We start from the raw sequence: 23,162 nt of genomic DNA, 5'->3' as shown, positions 1-23,162 counted from the left end.
TGGTTTTTTGGTTTTTTTTGAGACAGGGTTTCTCTGTGGCTTTGGAGCCTGTCCTGGAACTAGCTCTGTAGACCACGCTGGTCTTGAACTCACAGAGATCCGCCTGCCTCTGCCTCCCAAGTGCTGGGATTAAAGGCGTGCGCCACCATCGCCCGGCTTGTGAAGTTCTTTTTTATAGTTTTCAGGAGATATTATCCACAACATTAAGAGAAATCCTTTTCCAGGCCAGCGGAGAATGTCCGCCTCGTGTCCATGTGTATAAACATGTGTTCATGTGTATATAAGTTAAGAATACCGTATTAAAGAGTGATTTGTGTAGCTGGGCCTTGTAGCACAAACCCATGATCCCACCTTAGGCTCATATAGGGAGATTACAAGTTCGAGGTCAGCTTGAGCAGCCTAGTGAGACCCTGGCTCCATAGGGTTGGGGGTTTTGAGTCACACTTGGCTCAAGTTAAGCTTTGTAGCCATGCACTCCTTTGGTACTGTAGTTATGGAAACTGTCTGAGAGTCTAAGTGCTGTAGGCTTTGTTGCTGTTGAGTTTTCAGTATGGGGACTGAGCCTGGAGCCTGTGCCTTCTGGCAAATGCTCTATCCCTTAGCTATAGCCCATCTTTATGGACCATGGCATTAAGGAAAGTTGTACCCATATGTCATCTCCAATTTCAGCAACATATCAGCAGATGACATGCTGTACACGGAGACGGACTTAGAAGAAAGTATGGACAAAATCGAAACCATCAACTTCCATGAAGTTAAGGAGGTCGCGGGAATCAAGTTCTGGTGTTACCATGCTGGCCACGTCCTGGGAGCGGCCATGTTTATGATCGAGATTGCAGGTGTGAAGGTACGCCGTAGCTTAGATCCTTCTCCCCAAGAGCAGTCAGTGTAGAGCTTCCTGCCCTGAGAGGTGTGGAAACTTCCCCAAGCTTTGCAGAGAGTTGGGACACAAAGAAGCTAAAGCTCCGTCACTGCTGTTCCCTCCCCGTTATAACAGAGCTGCTTCCCCAGCCATTCACTGCAGGCTTGGGAAAAACCATCTTAGCAACTGCTTCTGTTTAAAACTCAAACATGGATGGATGAGATTGCTCAGCATGTGGAAGTGTTTTCTGTATAAGCTTGAGGACCTGCATTCAGTTCCTAGAGCCCACAATAGAAGGAGAGAACCAGCTCCCGAAAGTTGCCCTCTGACCTCCCCCATGCTGTGGAATGCACCTACTCACCACACACACAATAAAGCTGAAGTTAGTTAACTAAATTAAAACATGATTTCATGTGTATGTCCATGATTCGGAAGGGTTCAGGTAAACACCTGACCAGAGTGGCCTGATTTCTTTCTCTCTCTCTCTCTCTCTCTCTCTCTCTCTCTCTCTCTCTTTCTCTGTGTGTGTGTAGGTAGGTAAGAGGACATTTTTGGAGTTATTTCTTCAACCATCTGAGTTCCAGGGCTTGAACTCCAGTCTTAGGCTTGGCAGCACTGCCTTTACTAACAGCCATCTTACTGCCCTGGACTCTAGACTGCAGAGCAGCTGTCTGCATTCTGGCGGCAGCCCAGAATCAGCCAAGCAGCTTTTTGAAAATACCCATTGAATAAGACCTGGAGGGGAAGCCTTGTAAGTTTTCAGAGGTTCTGCTTTAGACAGCAGAGAACAAGGTTTTAGTGAACCTTAAAGCTGCTTGTCTGTTTGAAGTGTCTGTACATGAGTTGGACGATGCCATCAGGTTGCTTATTCTTGTCCTGTGCTGCAGGGCACCAAAAATAAACAGGAAATAGCAGGGTGCACATCTCAGTTCTCACTGGGAATTGTACTGATGTGGGATATATTTTTCTGGAAAATTGGGTAATAGGAACACAGGGTGACCTTCGTGACTTGGTTACACATTTAGAATTAGGTGCAAGCATTACATCTAAAATTCCTCAAGTGTAGGCAGGTGGGTTTTCTTTTTTAAAGTCAATCTTACTATTAGACTTCAGGGATCAGCTGCTTACCAGTGCATGGAACCTTTCCCAAGTCTTGATTTTTTAGCTTTGCTTTCTCACAGCTGTTGTATACAGGCGATTTCTCAAGACAAGAAGACAGACATCTCATGGCTGCTGAAATTCCTAATATTAAGCCAGACATTCTTATTATTGTAAGTATTAACGGACTGGGTTATAGTTAGTGCAATGGAATCAGAACTTTTTCTAGTGGGAAAAAATCACATGAAAGTTTATGTTTTTTAGGTAAAGATTTTCTTGGCTCTCTTGGGACCCCTTTGCTGTGAAGTTAATTCTAGTCTAGTTTTAGAAACATGGTCACTCTCAGCAGTGTGGGGAGACAGGGTGTGCCTACCTGTGGCCTGCATATCTTTTCTAGTGAGGCTGTTAGAAGGGCATATTAAATGGTGTTAGAGATGGTCCCACTGCCTTTGCAATGCTGCTGGCTTTGGCCTTTTCCGCGGGACACTTGTCACATTTTCTTAGTTTTCAGGTCTCAAGGACACAAGAGGATGGCTGTCTTCAGAAGCACTATGAAGGAGTGATGGCTGGCACAGTGTCAGGGAACAGGCATCCTCTGGGCCTGTCATAGACGCAGGAATATCAAATACCTTTGGTCCCTTTGGCTGTGGCCTGGACATGAGCTGCCCGAGTGTGGCGGGCGCCTGCCTGGTGCTGTGCCTGTGCACTGTACAGAGCAGGCTCTGCGTGGCTTAGCATTGCTTCCCTGGCTTATGGCCCGGCTGCTGCTGCAGCAAGCAGCTGGCCCTTGTCATTTGCATTCCGGATGAGTCCGGGGAAAGCAGCAGTTCCCGAGTAATGGCATCTGAGTACCAACCCGGGAACCATGACCCACGTCTGCTTATGGAGCTTTGGCTTCTCCGGGGTCAGAGGATAAAACATCCAGCAAAGTTATCCTGAGGGAGGAACATTGTTTTTTAAGATTTATTTATTTATTATGTATACAGTGTTCTGCCTTCATGTATACCTGCACACCAGAAGAGGGCATCGGGTCTTATTACAGATGGTTGTGAGTACCATGTGGTTGCTAGGAATTGAACTCATGTCTTCTGGAAGAGCAGCCAGTGCCCCTAACCACTGAGCCCTCTCTCAAGCCCCGAAAAGGAACAGTTTATGCTATTCCCTGGCTCCATTTCTGTAACATTGGCCTTAAGATTGGAATTCTAATTTATTTACTGTTTTTTTTTAGTTATTACTATAACAGCATATGTTCTGGTTAATGCCACGTTGTTGAAATGAATCTCAGCCTCAGCTTTTGTTCTGAACTCTCCAGGGTAAAATGGTCTTGGTCTTAACACATGTCACCTGTTATTTAGGAATCTACCTACGGGACCCACATCCATGAGAAGCGCGAAGAGCGAGAAGCAAGATTCTGCAACACTGTGCATGACATTGTCAACAGAGGGGGCCGGGGGCTCATTCCTGTCTTTGCTCTCGGACGAGCTCAGGAGCTGCTACTAATTCTAGGTATTTGGGCGACGGCGCGGCGAAATCCACCTACTCTCACAGCCTTGTAAACAGCATTTCATCTTTCTTTTTCCTTTTTGATTTATTTATTTATTTTTCTTTTCTTTTTTTTTATTTTGAGGCAGGGTTTTTCTGTAGCTTTGGAGCCTGTCCTGGGACTTGCTCTGTAAATCAGGCTGATCTTGAACTCACAGAGATCCGCCTGCCTCTGCCTCCCAAGTGCTGGGATTAAAGGTGTGTGCCACCACTGCCCAGATCATTTTTCTTTTAAAAATTCACTTTGGTGACTCAGTGGTAAATCACCTGCACAGCAAGCATGAGACCTCAGGTTCAGTCCCCCGTGCCATGGGAGCAACATGGGGACCTGGCATCTCACGTCCTCTGATACAAGAGCCAAGCTGCTATGCGGCTGTGCTTCCCATTGGTGTCAGAAGCCTTCCTTCCAACATGAGCACTTCTAGGCTAGCGGTGACCCTGTCAGGACACAAAGGGATATAAGCAGTGTGTCCTCTTAGGTGTGTCGTCATTATTTGAGGGTTTTATGAAAGAAGTCTGGGATGGAAGACTGCGTGACCTTTTATTAATAGCAAAATCCATGCACATTGACTCCAAGACAGAATGGGGAATCTGGGCCGAGTTAGAGTGTCACCTGCTGCTCCGCTGTTCCCGCTGGGGTCCAGCTCTCTGCTGCTGCCACTTCCTTGTTCCCAAGGGGGATGAGGAATCTGAACCAAGATGCAAAACCGTGGCTTGCTGCCAGTCTGTCTACCTTCCAAGAGCGTGCAACCTGCGCCCTTTATTCAGGTCACGCAGTCTTCCATCCAGCTCAGCCCCTTGGCCAGACGGCCCTCACAAGTGATCAGTAGAACAGTGATAGAATTCCAAAGAGGGTTTGTTAGACTTTACTATACAGCCCAGGTTAGCTGAGAATGCGAGCCCAGGCCTGACCCTTCAGCATTGTTTTCAGGAAATGCCACATGAGTGAATGTAAGAAGTCTCAGGACGGATTATAGATTTTCAGAGTATTAAGTGTGCAACAACAACAAAATAGGACTCAAAAACTACAGCTGCTGTGCTTCTGTTTAGGTGAAAATACAAGCACAAATGAAACAGAAATAGGTGTGATTTTCTTTTTCTGCTTTTCTGTCTTCCAAAGACTTCGGTCAGTTTGCACAACTTTGAACCAAGACGGGTGTGCATTGTGCTGTGAACTTGGCCTGTCCTGATTCTATGAGGGAAGCATTCTCGTAGACGTGGACGGTCAGCACCTGTGTTCATGGAGTGTGAGGAGAGCTAGAGGGACTGCCTCCTGCACACTCAGTGCTGCCGTCTCCAAGTTTGGGACAAACAGTGTTTTTGTCACATTGAGTGGAAAACAAGCAGAGGAAGATGGGCTGACCCAGCTAAGGGCCAGTCAGTCCCTCCCAGACTGCACTGTTCAGTCTAGCGAACCCGATGGTGAGTCAGGTTGGTCTATCAAACGGTGAGGAAGAGCAGTCGGAACCAGCAGAGTGTAGAGGCGTGGATGTGGTACTGCCAGGTGACCCTGCGAAGGGTACCAGGTGTCACAAAAATGTCCATTATCCAGGCAGAAGACTATTTACAGGTATCATGAATGGCCTCTCAGTGTTAGTGCCCCATAGCGCACGTGTGCTCCAGATCCTACAGCCCTCACGCTAGACAAGCATTTCCTGGGCGTCCCTAGCAGCTGATGGGCTGCGCTGTTTATAAAGTGCTGGGATGAATGAGTTCCCTGAAAACAGGCCTTCGTGTGAGGGTGTTGTTCACTGCTCTCGGTAATTAGTAATGAGTGGTTTGTGTAAAAGGTTTGTTTTTTTTGTTTTTGTTTTTTGTCTTTTCGAGACAGGGTTTCTCTGTGGCTTTGGAGCCTGTCCTGGAACTAGCTCTGTAGACCAGGCTGGCCTCGAACTCCCAGAGATCCGCCTGCCTCTGCCTCCCGAGTGCTGGGATTAAAGGCGTGCGCCACCACCGCCTGGCTGTGTAAAAGGTTTTTGAAAATATATTTATAAATAATAAGACTGCAGTTGGTAAGCTGTTTAAAATAATAATTACATTAATAATACTTGTATTAAAACCTCGAGAGGAGTAGTAAGTTACGGTCTATTAATCAGCATAAATTTAAAATGAAGTATTTGTTGAAGCTTCCACATCTTTGACTTATTGTCACAGCTTTATTTTATTTTTAGATGTTATACCAGTATTTAGATTTGTAGTTTGCATTAATAAGAAACAGGGTAGTTTTTCTCAAACTTATTTAAATACAGTTGTATGGATCTTCATTTCTCAGTTGTTCAAACTCTTTAAAGTTAATTTTGTTATCGTTAGTTATTTGAATTTTTTACCTCATCTACCAAGTGATGTCTGCCTCTCATACAATCTCTGTAGACGAGTACTGGCAGAACCACCCAGAGCTGCATGACATTCCCATTTACTATGCATCCTCTCTGGCCAAGAAGTGCATGGCGGTGTACCAGACCTACGTGAACGCCATGAACGACAAGATCCGGAAGCAGATCAACATCAACAACCCCTTCGTTTTCAAGCACATCAGCAACCTCAAGGTGATGCCTGTGGCGGAGGGGAGGCAGAGGGGCGTGGGGCAGGCAAGGCAGACTGCAGCCCTCCTGCTGAGGCTTCCTACTTACACCCCTCCCCTCGGTGCTGGAGTGCCGGGACTCACTGTAGCTGGGCCTGCATCACAGTGCAGGAACTCGCTGTAGTTGGGCCTGCCCTTGCTCTGGGTCTCCACACGCCTTCAGTTTGCAGCTATAACTTGGATCTCTTCTGCCACAGGAAGAAACTCCTGACAGGAAAAATATGGCAGGTCACAGGTTTAGATTCTGTTGTTCACATCTGGTCCTTTTTGATTGGCTCTGCAAGTTCTATGTATGAGTTTATAAAACACCCATGTTTGGCTTTCCAAGATCAATTAAATCAAATCTGCTTTCAATATATTTACAACCAAATGCTTTTTAAATAACATGTTTACAGAGTTAACGTGCTGATTTTGTTCGTCTGGTTGGTTGGTTTTGGTTTTTTGAGACGGTCTTTCTACATAGCCCTGGCTATCCTGGAACTCTCTCTGTGGACCAGGATGGCCTTGAACTCACAGAGATCCAACACCTGTCTCTGGCTTTTGTGTGCCGGGATTAAAGGCCACCATGCCTGGCACATTTTCATTTTAAGACGTGGTGTTTATACACAAATCCTGCAGCAGTGTGATGGCCCCCAGTGAAAACTGCTTTGACTCCTTCCTTTGTCTCTCAGAGCATGGATCACTTTGACGACATTGGCCCCAGTGTTGTCATGGCCTCGCCAGGCATGATTCAAAATGGCTTGTCCAGAGAGCTGTTTGAGAGCTGGTGTACAGACAAGAGGAACGGCGTCATCATCGCGGGGTACTGCGTAGAAGGGACACTTGCCAAGGTCAGTTCCCATCTTGGAGTGTGAGTCAGTATTTCATCCAGAATGCTGGGATAAGTCATGTTTAGGTATAGTGCAATTAATACAACTCAGAGACAGAAATTGGGGTTCAATTTGAAGTTCAGGGAAGCAAAACAACCAGCCACTGGCTTTTACCCCCTGCCTCAGTCTGAACTGGCGATCCTGCCTCCTGGAATCTCAGAATGAGACTGTGAGCGAGAGCTGTCTCCTCCCGTCTTATATTCCTCTCTAGGGCTGTGATTAAAGGCATGCACTGCCCGGTTTCTATGGCAAACTAGTGTGACTACTGGGATTAAAGGTGTGTGTCACCACTGCCTAGTCTGTTAGGCTGACCAGTACAGCTGTTTTACTCTCTGAACTTTAGGCAAGCTTTGTTTATTAAAATACAAATGAAATATCACTACATTCAGATTGTGTGACTTTTGATTTAGGGTTATTTTGTGTAGACTTTACCAGTTGAGCATCCCAGGCATTTTTGCTTAAAAACATTAGATTTAGAATTTTTCCAGATGAAGGATTCACAGCCTGTGACACAGACGTCTATTAGGTGCTGTATTAGGTGCGTGGGCTGGCTGCTGTCTTCCTGTAGGTATAAAGTGGCTGTTCTTAGCCTAGGGTGTACACATTGTCGATAACAGTGCAGAACTTTAGATGCAATTAATGGCTGTTCAGATAGCATGTTCTCGTGTCTTCTTGCTGTTAATATCTGTATTAGTTTAAACACAGAGTGGTTTCTCAGTCGGGTCATTTTCATCCTTTGCCACATGCTGTGGAGTCAGTAGAGAGCTTTTGCGCAGACGGCTCCAGACTGGAGTTCTGTGCCTGTGCCCTGTGGGTCCTGGTGCCTGGGAGGAGCTGCAGCAGCAAGAGCTGGGTGCAACTTGATTGACAGCTCCAGCTTTCACTGCCAGCTCTGGGGGCCCCGAGCTCTAGTATTCTTCTGACCTTTCTGATTAAATGTTTACTCAATGAAAAACATAAGTGTTTGGTACTTGCTAACTCATGAACATCAGAATGACTTTGATGGGTAACACTAGAGATTGTGACTGCATAAGACATAACCAAAATGCACCTTCTCTTGTCTAATTGCACAGTCTGTTTTTCTCGTATTTGTTTCCGACAGCACATCATGTCTGAACCTGAAGAAATCACTACCATGTCTGGACAGAAGTTACCACTGAAAATGTCGGTTGATTACATTTCTTTCTCTGCTCACACAGATTACCAGCAAACCAGCGAATTTATTCGTGCTCTGAAGCCACCTCACGTGGTTAGTCTGTGAATGCCATGTCTAACTGTAAGGTGCATGAAACGCAAGGGCTCTCACAAACCTAGCATCTCGTTGTGAACAGAGCATCCCACCAACTCTTGGTTTAGCTATAATCTCTCCTTCTGCACTTGTTTCTTCATTTTACACTGACTGCTTCAGGCTTACCAACCCTATTCTAGTGTTCACTCTGTTTTCTGCTGCCTCTCCAATAGCCTAAGAACCAGGGTAAGGGGTGTGACTACTTGCCTTGAACCCCAGCTCCCTCCTTTGCCTACCGTGGATCTTTGTGCTTTATAAATAAGGGTGATAGCAATTTATAAGATCATTGTGCAGACAAAATAAGTGAGACTATGACGTACTTGACAGTGCCTGGTCCATCTTGCACTTTATGTGGTTATTAAATTGACAGTTCAGACTGTCATTCGAAGAGTAAATGTTCAAGGTTTACATGGATATAGATGGAAACAAATACTGAATTAGTTCCTTACTAGTATAGTTTATACTTTTTAAGTATCATGAAAAAAATAATAATGGATCAGCAAGACACCTCTATGGGTAAACGTGCTTGCCTCGGAAGCCTCGTGACCTGAATTCAGCCCTCAGAACCTGTGTGGAGGCACAGAGAGGACTGCCCAGATCTGCCCTCTGACTTCACGTGCATACCCAGGCCTGGGCACCCTCTGAACTGCTGCTCCTTTCAGCCTTTTTAAACTATCATCATCACGCGAGTATCAGTTGGTTTTAAATCCTTATTGCTATCATCATCACGCGAGTGTCTGTTGATGGAGTCTGGAAGACTTTTAAGCTGAAAACTGCTGGGTTTTAATCGGAAGTGGAACAAGTATCTATGGAAATAGATTAGACCCTCCCAGTGTTCTGAAAACTTGCTCAGAGGAAATGGCCTTTCGCTATTGTATTCTGTTTCTTTATCAAATCTTTTTATTGTGCCAAAATATGTAAAGCATGCAGTTTGCAGCTTTCACTGCTTTTAGGAATGAGATTCAGTGGTCTCACCTACGCCCATGTCGTAGCCCCTACTTCTGGTTTCAGAACTTCCTGCCCCTCAAGCAAAGCCTGTGCTCTATTTTACTCTCTTCTCAGCCCCACCAGTCTTCTCTGTAATTGCTTACTGTCGCTCTGAATCTGACAGTTGTTGTATTTCACATAAGTGGAGTCATGAATTTTCAATGTCCAGCCATGCTGCCTGCGGAAGTAGGGCAGCAATAGCCTGTTGATTAGCCTTGAGGCTGTTGATGATCATCTTGGTTAGTTTGAGTGACATCTAGTGGCTGATCATATCTTTAGCTTTTGAGCACTTTGTAGCATGCTGGACCTCCTAGGTATTTTCCCTCAGCCCTTAATGAACAGACTCCTATATGGAGAAAATCATTCCCCTCCTCAGCATCATGTGTAGGCTGTAGAACTTGAGCGCAGTGTAGACCCCATCACGTGCTTCTGCTGTGTGTGTAACTGATTCATGACCCCACCTCATACCTTGAGGCCAGGTGGAAAAGCTGCTGGCCTCACCTTCAGTCCCTTGTATCTCTTGGCCATCTGGTTCTGTCTGTGCCGCTGATCTAAATCCTCAGTGGATGTTTACTTCTAATAGCCAGCACTCTCCAATGTGTGACTGCATGTGAGGTTACACTGGTAGTGGCAGTAGCATGCATTTACTGCATATGGAGTGCCAGGCTGCTCATGCTTCTTATGCATGCACTTGCTCAGGCTTGGTATCCGACGCTGTTGTGGAACTGGGGAGCTCGGCCAGGGTTACACAGTATAGAGCAGTGCTATGGTTAGTGTCCAGGCAGCCCAAACTGGGCCTTGCACCTCGGGTGACAAGCCTTTGCCCTGGAGTAATGCTGGCTATGCTCCACAGGCCAGATGGAGGCTGTCTGCCAGTGGTTTGGAGATGAGATGCCCACCATGGAAGACAGAGGAGTGAAAAACAAAACAGATGGACAGACAGCCAGTGCAGGGTGGTGGACACTACTGTAAACAGATGGACAGACAGCCAGTGCAGGGTGGCGGACACTACTGTAAACAGATGGACAGACAGCCAGTGCAGGGTGGCGGGTACCACTGTAAACAGATGGACTGACAGCCAGTGCAGGGTGGTGGGTACCACTGTAAACAGATGGACGGACAGCCAGTGCAGGGTGGTGGGTACCACTGTAAACAGATGGACGGACAGCCAGTGCAGGGCGGCAGATGCCACTGTAAACATTGCATCTTCCTTTCAGTTGCTTTACTTAGCAAGAAACTACCAGAAACCTAAAGAAAATGGATGGTTTCCTAGCAGGAGAAAAAGAAGTCCATTTAAAGCTGGAAGAGCCTTGCAAGCCATCTGGTTCAGCCTTCAATGTGAGCTTTGGAACTAGAAATGACAGTGCACATTCCATCAGTGCTTAAAGCGGTTCCTTTACTCTTTCTTAAAGTAGGTGCTCCTAGCATTGAAATAGGAAAGCAAGATCCAGAGAGTTGATGGCTCAGAGCACCCTCTGCTCTTTCCAAGGACCTGTTTGGTCCCCAGCACCCACATGCAGAGGTTTACAGCTTGCCCGTGACTGCAGCTCCCCAGCCTCTTACCGCCTCTGCCAGCTCCTGTACTCAGCTACACCCCACACAGCCGTAGATAGAAATAAGCTTTAAGACAAGAGGACCGTTTCCTCAGTTCAAGTGTGAACGTCTCATGAATTAACTAATGTTCTTACAGACAGTCCTTTGCCTGCTGAGGGCTCCTCTATACTCACATATCTATTCTGTGCAGATTCTAGTCCACGGGGAACAGAATGAAATGGCCAGGCTGAAAGCAGCGCTGATCCGGGAATATGAAGATAACGATGAGGTCCACATCGAGGTTCACAATCCGCGGAACACAGAGGCTGTGACCCTGAACTTCAGGGGAGAGAAGCTCGCCAAGGTACAAGGCAGCAGGTGCTGATCCTAACCGTGTTCTTTTCAGGGAGATACATTCAGGGAGAGAGAGAGAGAGAGATTGTCTGCGACCTGAGGAGTCAGAAGAGGGCATCAGATCCCCGGAACTGGGGTTGGGGTTATGGGTGGTCATGAGCTACTAGTTAGGTACTGGGATTGAAACGTGGGACCTATGCAAGAGCAAGAAATGGTCTTCACTGAGCTACACCTTCCTCGGTGGCACAGGCTTAGGACTCCAGCTCCTGGGAGCCTGAAGAACATTGAAATTTTAGATGCCATCCTGAGCTGCAGTAGTGAAACCTGTCTCGGAGTGACAAGAAAGGACAAGAAAACTAATTGACGGGTGGAAAAGACCTTGAGACTCTTGCGGCTTTGCTCTGAGAAAGGGCTTTTTGTCTGAGCCGTGCTGCTCACAGTGAGGCTCAGCAGTAGAGTACTTGCCTGGCTACGTCCCCAGATGGAGCCATAGCTCCACCAAAACATTTACAGCATTTTAAAGCATTAGCATCTTTATTTTCCGTGCGTCCACACCACCACACTGAGTGCAGCCCTGGAAGGGCCTGTGAGACAGCTGTTTCCACAGTGAGTCAGAGCCAGGCTGCTGCCGTGTAGCCGCTGCGCTCCACTGCCTGGCTACAGCTGCTCCAGCACAGACGTCAGCATCCCTGGGAGCCCTGGCCTGCAGTGAGAGAGTTTACACTTCAGGATGGTGGGCTCCCGATGGGCATGGCCCATGCCTGTATTATAGCACTTAGGAGATGGAAGCAGTGTCGAAGATTCAAGGATAGGCCCTGCTATATAGTGAGGACCAGGCTAGGCCTGAGCTACGTAGTACATTAGTTATCTACAAAACAAAACCAAATAAGTAAATAAAATAAAAAATTGGTAAGTTTCTGTATTTGAGTGGTTGAAAGTGTTGCCTCAGGCTGGAGAGGTGGCTCAGCAGTTAAGAGCACTGGATCTTCTTCCGGAGGTCCTGAGTTCAATTCCCAGCAACTACATGGTGACTCACTGCCATCTATAATGGGATCTGACGCCCTCTTCTGGAATGCAGGCATGCATGCAGATGGTAAATCTTTAAACAAAAAAAAGTGTTCCTCAGTATGTAACTCCATCCTTACTGAGCTTTGTGTTCAGAGATGCTATCTCCTATTGCATAGCTAGCACACTCCCCATGGGTCAGAGCAGCCCTCTACACGTCCCACCCCATGTGAAGAAAGCCTGAAGCCTTTCTCTTTGACACCACTCTGTGTTCTGTTTTTACTAGGTCATGGGCTTTTTGGCAGACAAGAAACCAGAACAGGGACAGCGTGTCTCTGGAATTCTTGTTAAAAGAAACTTTAATTACCACATACTTTCTCCCTGTGACCTCTCCAGTGAGTACACTGTTCAGTGTGGGATTTAGTCTCAGTCTGCGTGCGCGTGCGTGCCGTGTGGTGCCCGTGTGGTCGTTCATTTCCTGGCCGCCCTGGCTCAAAATAATCCTCAGAAATCTATATTATTTGCAATACTGTTTGACTTAAGCGTATTGCTAACTAGCTCTTATATCCTAAACTAACCCATCTCCATTAATCTGCATCACCACGAGGTCGTGGCCTACCAGCAAAGTTTCGGTGGCTCCAGCCAGCATCTGTCTCCTGTGGCAGCTACATGGCTTCTCTTCAACTCTGCCTACTTTCTGTGTATCTTTTCCGGTCTGGCTATGTTCTGTTAAACCATTGGCCAAAAGCAGCTTCTCTATTAACCAATGGCAATAAAACATATTCACAGTGTACAGAGGGGAATCCTACCCACATCGTATGTGCGTGTTTGTGTGTGTCAGAGGACAACTATCGTGTGTTTGTGTGTGTGTGTCAGAAGACAACTATCATGGGTGAGTTCTGTTGGCTTATGAAGCTGTCTGTCTCTGTGGGTCAGAGGACAGCTGTCAGGAGTGGAATCTCCTTCCCTGTGTGGGTTCTGGGGATGGACCTTGCCTCTTGAAGCTGCAGTGACAAGCTCCTTTACCTGTTGAGCCATCTGGCCACACAATTGGGTCAGATTTCAGTTAGCAGCTAATCAAGTAGGACGGGAATGTAATCTGAATCGCTCCATGGGAAAGAGCCTTTCCCTGACAAGCTGTTGGATCTTTTGAATTACTCCCCAGATGACAGCTTTGAAGAGTAGCTCACGTGTAAGGCCTGCCTTGCTCAGGCTGCAGCGCCCTTCTACTCTTCTCTGGTGATGCAGGGCTTTTAGTTTCTGGAGTATCTTTCTGCACTACCCCAATTAACTTTTGTTTTTGTTTGGTTTGAGCTGCTTGATGTGGTACTGGGGGTTAGCCTTAGGGGCTTATGTTTTTGCTGGGCAAGCATTCCACTACTTAGCTACATCTGACCCCTTTTCATTTTTTATTTTGAGATCGAGTATCACTGTGTAGCCCAGGCTGCCTCAAACTCACAGTCCTCAACCTCCAGAGTAGCTAGATTGGACATACAGGCCACCATGCTCAACCAGCATTTTGTTTTTTACATTTGTTTTAGTTCAGTGTGGGTATGGTATGAATGGAACCCTTTGGCCCTCTGAGTAGCGAGCATGCTCAGGCCCCAGGTACACCTTGTTCCTTTATGACCCAAGCTTTCCATAACTTGCTTGGTTTTTTAATTCTTTATCTCTAGAAGAATGGCCAGGAGGAGAGAATAAAGCATTTGTAGTTTCTCTCTCTCTCTCACTCTCTTTCTCTCTCTCTGTTGTTATTGTTTTTTGAGACAAGGTTTCTCTGTGTAGCCTTGGTTGTCTTGGAACTTGCTCTATAGACCAGGCTGACCTTGAACTCCCAGAGATCCGCCTGCCTCTGCCTCCTCAAATGCTGGGATTAAAGGAGTGTGCCACCACTGCCCGCTAAACATGGGGGTTTGAACAAAGCTAAATAGGGCTGCGTTTATGTTTGTAAATTGCTTTTCCCCAGTATAGAAATACTCCCATGTGAGCTCTGATCTGTGTAAAGTCTGAGCCATTGATGAGTACTGCTTTCCCAGATGATGCAGGTAGTAATAGAAGAGACGCCAAGACAGGGGTTTATCTCCAGGTCAGCAGTGCGCTCACACTCTGTTGTGTGCTGTTGTGTGCTGCCAGATCATAAGTGTGCCGTGAAGGAGAAGGCTATCAGAGTTAGATGTTAACCTGTGAGGCAGGTCACCTTTCAGCTACGATAACAACAGATAAATGGACAAGCTGGTTTGTTTTTTTGTTTTTTTCTAATTCTTTTTTTAAAAAAACTTTCTTAAAATTTATTTTTATGATTTTTAAATGTGTGTGCACACCTGCTGATGCCTGTGGAGACTGGAAGTGTCAGATCCCTATGGAGCTGGAGTAACTGGCAGGCGACCCAACCTGGATGCTGGGAACCAAACTTGGATCCTCTGCAAGAGCAGTGTGCACTCTTAACTGTTGACCTCTGTCCTGCCCCAGTGAACTCCCACTCTTAGGTCAGCTTCTGGGCTAAAGCTGGACACTGAGGAGTTACTGAACATTGTCCTGGCTGGTGGTGACAGTCTAGTGAGGGACCAGCGCACAGAGGAGACTTCCCGAGAGAGTTGGAAAGAGTGTTTCAGGTCAGGAGCATGCAGGCCAGGTAGTTATAGAGACACTGAGCAGAAAAGAAGTACAGATGGTTGCTATACTTGCTTGGAGACGTACAAGAACCTAACACGTCCAGAACCCAGACCCACCAGGGTGGCAGGGGATAAGTGTAGGGAGTCAGCCTGGGAAACAGAGCAGCAGCCTGCCAGTTGTGGCACAGGTGAGCTCATCCCTCTGGGTCTGCCATGGGTGCTGGATCTGCTACGTTTTTCTTAATCCCTGATGTGTGTTTGTGCAAGTTGTATTTTGTGTGATTTGTTTGTTCTTGAGCTGTTGTCTCACTTTGTAACTGAGGCTGGCACCAATCTCAAATTCTCTGCCTCTGACTCCTAAGTGCTAGGAGTATGTGTTTACCACCATGCTCAGCTGGTCTCTTAAAATGTATTTATTCTCATTCTCTTTTCAGATTACACTGACCTGGCCATGAGCACTGTGAAACAGACCCAGGCCATCCCATATACTGGGCCCTTTAATTTGCTGTATTACCAGCTACAGAAATTGACAGGTGTGTTTACTGAAATTCACATCATTGCATTTTTAGTAAGAATTTTTAAAAAAAATGTACTTCACTGTAATAATTGTCTCAGAATTCCTATGTACTGCTTGGTCATTTTATCGCATAAAAGTCAACATTTTAAAAACTACTCACAAACTTTAAAAAATCCCACAGTATCTTTGATCACCTACAATCTTAAAAATATCAGTGGTCTTTTCTCCTTTTATTTAAAATCTGTTTTAGTTACCTATACTTAAGATTTTATATATTGCGTTCTCTGTTCTGCCAGTACCAGTCTGTAGCCGGCTTGGTAAAGCCTCGGTGAGAGCATAAGCCTGTGTCTCTCATTCTCACCATTTTAGATGGAAGATTCTGTCTTTACGCAGTGTCAGGTGATGCCTGACGCCTGATGGGGGGTGGGCTCTCTGAGGAGGTGGGAGCATGCAGCCTGTGACATGCCTGCTGCTGCTGAGTCCCCACAGCCCCTGAAGCAAGGTGCTGCCCTGCAAGAAGTGGGGGAGAACCCTCCCCCAGGAACTCCTGAGATTGACCTCAAACAAGAACTATGGCCAAAGAGAAAAGTCATGAGTTAATGGTTGATTAGTTAGTGAATAAGTTCTTGAGCACTATGGGGCCTTCAGCAGCTGGACTCCCCAAGCAATGATTGACTTGCGGTGGAGGTGGGGAGCTGGCCCATGAGGTCCCCACACTTCGGCTGAGTGCTGTGGAATCTGGCCTCTCTAGCTGATGGCCCAAGTGTTGGTGCCTGAGGGGCAGGCGTAGGGATTGTGTACTGCGGTGTCTTCGGTGGCTGTGAGCCGTTAGCGTAGAACACAGCCATTAAATGTTACTATTTTTCCCACTTACAGCAGCTCTATCTTAACTATCTTTACAAAGACCAATGCCTCTTAGAGTCTATAAGAATATCATATGAATCTTACACATTTTTTCAGGTGATGTAGAAGAATTAGAAATTCAAGAAAAGCCTGCCCTGAAGGTGTTCAAAAATATTACTGTCATCCAGGAGCCAGGCATGGTGATTCTGGAGGTGAGGCCCAGTCATCCCCTCACAGAGGGAGTAGGTTTCAGATACACACGTGTAATCACAGAGCAGTGTGGTTAATGGTCTTCCAGGGTGCCATCAGTTTTGAAGAGGGAAGTTCACAGACTCAGCCCTAGACAAAACTGCAGGCAGCTGAGGATTCTAGGAGCTGGAGAAAGTCTTCCCCAGGAAAAAGTTCCTGATGGGTTTTCCAAGACCAAGCAGTCAGGCCTGAGTCAAGTACATACAAATAACAGTATACATGCTGAGCAAGCTGTGCTTACGTGTGTAGGGAAAAAGATACAGCAACAATTGAAGTGGAAGAAGCCCTGAGTTAGAGACAGAGTAGTTGGTGGTGGGGTTGACATGGGAGAGGTTGGAGGGAAGAAAGGGAAAGGGGAAAATAATGTACCTATATTTTAATTTTTTAAAAAAATAGAAAGATCTTAAAAGGGAAAAGGTTGAATTCTGGGTGTTGGACACAGCTGACTTGCCTGAGCCAGCCCAACACATAATCACGGGTGCTAAGCAGTAATAGCTAGCAAAGCCCTGGTCAGACCCCAGCTTTTACCCTACCGTGTAAGTAGGTCATCCCACTGCTTGGAAGGTGGAGGCAAGAGGATCAGAAGGGCAAGGTATCCTTGACTCAAAGTTAGTTCATATTCATCCTGGACTTTATGAAACCCTGTCTCAAAAATTTTTTTGTTGTCTGGGCATAGGGAGCAGCACTTGGGAGGCAGGGGCAGGTGGATCTCTGAGGCCAGCCTGGTTTACAAAATGAATTCCAGGACAGCCAGGGCAATGCAGAGAAACCCTGTCTCCAAAAACAAAGCTAAAACAAAACCACAAACTAATCATGCTGCCTTTCTTAAAAAAAAAAAAAAAAAAAGTGGTATTTTCATGTTTTGAATAAACTGTAAAATAACTCAAGTCCAAAAGGGTTAGACATCATTAAATTAGGTTAAGACAGACATATAAAAACAGATTCTTTTCTTTAAATCTGGGCTGGAAGGGTCAATCCCCAGCGTCCGCATGGCCATGCATAATCAACTGTCACTTCAGTGCCAGGACACCGACAGTCTCTGTGAGAGGTGGCACACAGATGTACAAGCTGGTCAGATACCATTACCCACGGTGGGGTGGGGTGGGGATACACTGGTGAGACCCAGTACAAACACAAAGCCAGATGTGCATATGTACGCACCTTGTATTTCAGCCTCTTGTCCTGCTGTCTGTGCCCCTGGCGCAGGTGTGGAATTGGAGTTTCCCAGCACCAGCAGTTATGTTGCATGGGGTAACTTTGGGATCAGGTTTCTTTTTTCATAAATAATTGGGGAAATTAAATGGCAATTCATGGAAAACCTTTTGCCTCAAAGGGAGTGCTTAGTAGGTTCTTTTTGCTGATTAAAAGGAAGTTAAGGGGCGGGGGTCTCACGTGACCAGGAGTCAGTTGATTCCCAGCAAAGCTAGAGCGGCAGCTCCCCTGTGACCTGTGGCCTGACAGGCAGAGCTCGCAGCCGTGTGGCTGCAGATCCCCTGTCCTGACTCCACCTTTGCCTTGTAGTGGCTGGCGAACCCCTCTAACGACATGTATGCTGACACAGTGACTACCGTGATACTGGAAGTTCAGTCGAATCCAAAAATAAGGAAAGGTACGGCCTTGCCTATGCTTACCCCCTACTCCTCCTCTCCCAACTCGTAGAACTAAAGATCAGTGGAGCCCTGAGTGGAAGTTCAGTTTCCCTGTCTTCTTTAGTGTGTGAGTTTGAGTTATGAACACGACGGTCCAGATCTTCGGTGGCCCATCATTTACACAGTAGGGACACGGCCATGGTCTCACCCAGGTTGATTCTTGTGTAGTCACACTTCTCTTGGGCCCCTGAGCAGAGACGCTAAAATACTGCTCTGCTGAGCTGGCCTCATGTTCAGGGGAAGGAGCTGAGCAGAATGGCGGCCCCAGCCAGCGCGTGTGTGCTTGCCCCTGCGGCTGCACCGTGCACTCTAGTGCTCTCCAGATGCACCACTAGGCAAGGAGCCACCCTAATGTCCTCTGGGGGACGCCTCCCACGCTGTGCCCATCACATCATTGCAGGGCCTGTTCAGATAGAGTGTTCTAGACTTAAAGGCACATCGTGGGCACGGGCTGTTAGCACTTTGATTTCAGGGAAGAAAATGGAGCTGGTCACTTTCTAAGTCGTCTGTGTGGACCACTCTGTTACACGAATAAGCAAGCCAGGCATGTCCAAATCCTCCCTTGAACCACTGATGAGCATTTGGGTTGTGGGTAACGGCAGTGTACGCATCTCCGCCTTTGGCCTGGAATGGTGCTGCTATTTGCTCTGTGTGTGATGTGGCTCAGCGGGGACAGCACTTGCATAAGGAGCACGCAGCACTGAGAACCTTCCCCAGCACTGAGAGCCTTCCCCAGCACTGAGAGCCTTCCCCAGCACTGAGAGCCTTCCCCAGCACTGAGAACCTTCCCCAGCACTGAGAACCTTCCCCAGCACTGAGAACCTTCCCCAGCACTGAGAACCTTCCCCAGCACTGAGAACCTTCCCCAGCACTGGGAACCTTCCCCAGCACTGGGAACCTTCCCCAGCACTGGGAGCCTTCCCCAGCACTGGGAGCCTTCCCCAGCACTGAGAACCTTCCCCAGCACTGAGAACCTTCCCCAGCACTGAGAACCTTCCCCAGCACTGGGAACCTTCCCCAGCACTGAGAACCTTCCCCAGCACTGGGAACCTTCCCCAGCACTGAGAACCTTCCCCAGCACTGAGAACCTTCCCCAGCACTGAGAACCTTCCCCAGCACTGAGAACCTTCCCCAGCACTGGGAACCTTCCCCAGCACTGGGAGCCTTCCCCAGCACTGGGAGCCTTCCCCAGCACTGAGAACCTTCCCCAGCACTGAGAACCTTCCCCAGCACTGAGAGCCTTCCCCAGCACTGAGAACCTTCCCCAGCACTGAGAACCTTCCCCAGCACTGGGAACCTTCCCCAGCACTGAGAGCCTTCCCCAGCACTGGGAGCCTTCCCCAGCACTGAGAACCTTCCCCAGCACTGAGAACCTTCACCAGCACTGGGAACCTTCCCCAGCACTGGGAGCCTTCCCCAGCACTGGGAACCTTCCCCAGCACTGAGAACCTTCCCCAGCACTGAGAACCTTCCCCAGCACTGAGAGCCTTCCCCAGCACTGAGAACCTTCCCCAGCACTGGGAACCTTCCCCAGCACTGAGAGGGTTCTGGCCAGGAGGAGTTCAGGGCCAGCCTGCACCCTACAGGAGACCCTGTCTTACAGAATCAAACACCAAAACATTGGAAAGAAGCTGGGTGTGGTTCACATTCCTGTAATCTTAACACTTGGGAGTCAGAGGAAAGAGGGTCCCCGAAGTCTAAAGCCAGTCTGGGCTACGTAGTGAGCACTGGGACTTCATAGTGAGATACTGCCACAGGGGGAAAGATTCTGTGTGTGCACACATGTCCTGAGTAGGGCAGGGTCACATGTTAGCTCTACCTACCCTGGGGAAGCAGAGACGTGAATGGGTGAAGGCCAGGGAGGTATATGAACGGATGTGCCAGGGTGACCTTAACTCCAGATTGAGGATGTCATCTTGACCATCAAGTTGTGTGTTTGTTGGGGTTTAAAAAAGAAAAGGAAAAAAGTCATTATTAATAGGCAGGCACCTTTAAGTATTATTATTATTATCATTATTTTATTTTTATTTTAGTTTTTAAGAGAGGGTTTTCAATATAGCCCTAGCCATCCTGGAACTCCCTGTAGACCAGGCTGGCCTCGAACTCACAGAGATCTGCCTCTGCCTTCTGAGTGCTGGGATTAAAGGTGTGCACCACCTCTGCCCTGCCTAGCGAGTATTTTTTTTTTAAGATCCACTGTCAGTCTTGTGTGTAGGTAAATGAAGACACCTGTAGAGACCAGAGCTGGAGTTACAGGTTGTGAGCTGCCCCGAGTGGGTGCTGGGAACTGAACCCGGGTCCTCTGCAAGAGCAAGAAGTAAACATCCATAATCAGATGCCATATCAGATGTTAGATGTACATAACATTTAGATACAAAAGAACTTAATGTGTTCTGGGATTATTGGACCTATAATTTTACTCATCTCTCTTCAAAATGTAAGCTTGAGAAATATGGGAAATAAAAGTGAATGTCATTGTGGTTTCTTTATAAAAACATGGAATAACACGGCACATGCTTTTGCCTGAGTGGGCATGTGACAGACACATCACATGTTTTGACTTTGAGGTCTCCATCGTTACTTCACATCTCCATAGCCATGCTCTGGTGACCTGTCTGTCTGATGATGGCTGTTTGTCCTCTAGGTGCCGTGCAGAAGGTCTCTAAGAAGTTAGAGATGCACATTTACAGCAAGAGGCTGGAAGTCATGCTCCAGTAAGTCTCGGGTGCATGGGCATGCGGGTGCATGGTGGGAGTGCTGAACTTACGGTGTGTTGTACCAAGTTATGTCCAGTGGTTAGTGCTGGGTGGCAGTGCCCACAGGCCTCCAGGAGTGCCCACGAAGCGCTTTTGTCGAGACTTGGTGCTGATCAACTGGTCACTGTGCCTTTAAGAATTATTTTAAATGTTGCTTGGGTGTGAATTATTTGATAAAGTCGGTGTTCCAGGCTCTTTCCAGTAAGTCTGTAACTATGAAATGTCTCTAGACTCAGTATGTTTCTAATGCCAGCTCCTTCCTGTAGGTGCTCTTTAAGCTGATTTCAAGATGCTTTCCCAAGTGATCTTAGAAGCCCTGTCCAGTGGCGATTAGTTTATAATTTCAGCACCTAACACAGTGCCTGAAGTGCTGGTCTCTCATTTGCTTGTTGAATGAATAACTTAGTTTTTCATTATAGACAAATGCCTACAAGACAAAGGGAAGAAAGATACATCGTAGCTCACTGTTTCAGAGAACTCTGCCATGGCTAGGTAGCCTTGGGTTTGATGATGGACTATAACAGAGGAGAAAGCTCCCCTGGAGGCATGCTCCCAGGGGCCTGTCTCACCTAGGCCTCACCTCCTGGTTAGCAATGTGGTGTCAGAACCCATCATCCGGCAGCCAGCTTTAACTTTGAGCATCTGGGGATGTTGCAGTTTCTGATCATGACAATGGCTGCTTCTGGCTTTAAGTTGAAAGTGACTCTTAACGTAGACATTTTAGTGTTTGGGCGGCTTTTCTGAAATTTCAGACTGCTTACAGTGGCTTTTAAATAATGACTTTAGTTGGTTTTTTATTTTGTTTCATGTTTTTGAGACATAACTTCACTGTCTTGCCCAAGTTGGCCCCAAAATGGAGGATTCCAAGACCTATGCTGCATAGCAGTTGGAGGCTGTTCTCGGCAGCTGTGTGAGGCCTGTCTCAGAACAGTTTTAAAGACCAGTGCAGTATGTCTGCCCAGTGTGTACAAGACCCCACACTTAATCCCCAGTATTAAATTAATACCAAACCAATACTAGTGCTTGCTAAATGGAATGGTGGTGCACCCTCCTGAGCAGGGCTATGTTTTAACTGTTGTAGAAAGCTGACGGTCAGCCGCGTGTCTCCAGGGTAGCCAAAAGCATCCTACTGCAGGACTTGGGCCTCTCTTCAGTATCATTCTCCCACACAGGTAAAGCTGCATTTTCCCAGTAACAGCAACTTTCTGTTCACTTAAAGGGACATATTTGGAGAAGACTGTGTCAGTGTGAAAGATGACTCTGTCCTCAGCGTCACAGTGGACGGGAAAACAGCAAATCTGAACCTGGAGACGCGGGTATGTAGCTGCATGTGGGGTGAAATGTGAAGACAGGAATGCGATTGCAGCCCGGGCTATTGAGTGGGGCAGTTTGGAGGCTGGGGGCTAGCTCAGTTGGTAGTGGCCTTTCCTGATGTGGACAAAGCCCGGGTTCTCTTGGTAACACAGAAGTGAGCACGTGGAAGCACACGCCTGTAGTCCCAACAACCCTGGTTCCTGCTGTGGCTTGTGAGATAGGTTCTTATCCTATCCGAGCTGGCTGGCCCTGAGCTTTGTTTTTGAGCTGTAAGATGTAAGCTTCCAGCCGGGCGGTGGTGGCACACGCCTTTAATCCCAGCTCTCGGAGGCAGAGGCAGGTGGATCTCTGTGAGTTCGAGGCCAGCCTGATCTACAAGAGCTAGTCCCAGGACAGGCTCCAAAGCTACAGAGAAACCTTGTCTCGAACCCCCCCCCCCCAAAAAAAAAAAAAGATGTACGCTGCCATAAACTAGGTTGGGTAACGCATGCCTGTAAGGCCACTGCTCAGGAGTCTGGCCTGAGTTTCAGCAAGTTTGAAGCCTGTCTGTAGAGTGAGACTAACGTTACCTTTAAAAAAACAGCAGCAGCAGCAAGGCAGGGCCACCAGAAGATGGTTAGTTAGTTTGAGCCAAATTAGCACCAGATGGAGAATAATTTACCACATCCATAGCTGCTAAATCCGTGCCACACAGACTAACTTGTGTAGAGTACCGTGTGCTGGATAGATGGAGGGGCTCTGGCCTGGGAGTCTGTTCGTGCCCCACCCCTTTGGCTGTCCAGTCACTGTGGTCAGGGACACTGCCTACCACAGGTGCACAGGAGAGAGGCTGCATCCTGGCAGCAGCCTCGGGGCTTAGAGTGTTCACTTTATTCACCAGTGACTCCAGGCTGAGGTTTGCGCTTTCACTTCCAGGTTGTAGAATGTGAAGAAGGAAGTGAGGATGACGAGTCCCTCCGGGAAATGGTGGAGCTGGCCGCCCAGCGGCTGTACGAGGCCCTGACGCCTGTGCACTGACTACCTTGATCCCCTGCCCTTGAACTTTTGTACACTCTTGGCTTTACCTCTGTTACCTCAAGTAAAATACCTTAGTTTCTCTGGGG

General features: G+C 47.4%; 1 protein-coding gene and 1 long non-coding RNA gene across 5 annotated transcripts in view; one reads left to right on the top strand and one right to left on the bottom strand.

Moving 5' to 3' along the window:
- The window catches only part of Cpsf3 (cleavage and polyadenylation specific factor 3), a 32,019-nt gene extending 8,859 nt beyond the window's left edge, over positions 1-23,160 (top strand). For 2 of the 3 annotated variants that reach the window (XM_050141912.1, XM_050141913.1), the window contains exons 5-18: positions 670-847; positions 2,044-2,133; positions 3,316-3,466; positions 5,873-6,048; positions 6,755-6,913; positions 8,055-8,201; positions 10,972-11,124; positions 12,406-12,514; positions 15,166-15,264; positions 16,209-16,303; positions 17,862-17,949; positions 20,634-20,703; positions 21,965-22,061; positions 22,975-23,160. In XM_050141912.1, the coding sequence (XP_049997869.1) occupies positions 670-847; positions 2,044-2,133; positions 3,316-3,466; positions 5,873-6,048; positions 6,755-6,913; positions 8,055-8,201; positions 10,972-11,124; positions 12,406-12,514; positions 15,166-15,264; positions 16,209-16,303; positions 17,862-17,949; positions 20,634-20,703; positions 21,965-22,061; positions 22,975-23,076 (1,714 nt within the window). In that variant the 3' untranslated portion in view covers positions 23,077-23,160. Of the gene's footprint in view, positions 1-669; positions 848-2,043; positions 2,134-3,315; positions 3,467-5,872; positions 6,049-6,754; positions 6,914-8,054; positions 8,202-10,971; positions 11,139-12,405; positions 12,515-15,165; positions 15,265-16,208; positions 16,304-17,861; positions 17,950-20,633; positions 20,704-21,964; positions 22,062-22,974 lie in introns of those variants that run through there. The other variant, XR_007591633.1, reaches the window with a different exon arrangement.
- Positions 18,063-20,619, bottom strand: LOC126501313 (uncharacterized). Of its 2 annotated transcripts, XR_007591634.1 has the most exons (4): positions 19,439-20,619; positions 19,192-19,267; positions 19,040-19,115; positions 18,063-18,849 (listed from the first exon to the last, which is right to left on the bottom strand). It is a non-coding gene; the product is annotated as an uncharacterized lncRNA (long non-coding RNA). The 2 variants fall into 2 exon arrangements; XR_007591635.1 differs by lacking the exon at positions 19,192-19,267 and having other exon boundaries at positions 19,059-19,115.
- Positions 23,161-23,162: the final 2 nt, after the last annotated feature.

Source organism: Alexandromys fortis, unplaced genomic scaffold (assembly GCF_014885135.2).
Source record: "Alexandromys fortis isolate MF-2015 unplaced genomic scaffold, M_Fortis_MF-2015_v1.1 scaffold_30, whole genome shotgun sequence".
In the NCBI taxonomy this organism is placed as follows: Eukaryota; Metazoa; Chordata; class Mammalia; order Rodentia; family Cricetidae; genus Alexandromys; species Alexandromys fortis.
The sequence above is the reverse complement of the archived record's forward strand: the minus strand, read 5'-3'. Positions and strand labels throughout refer to the sequence as shown.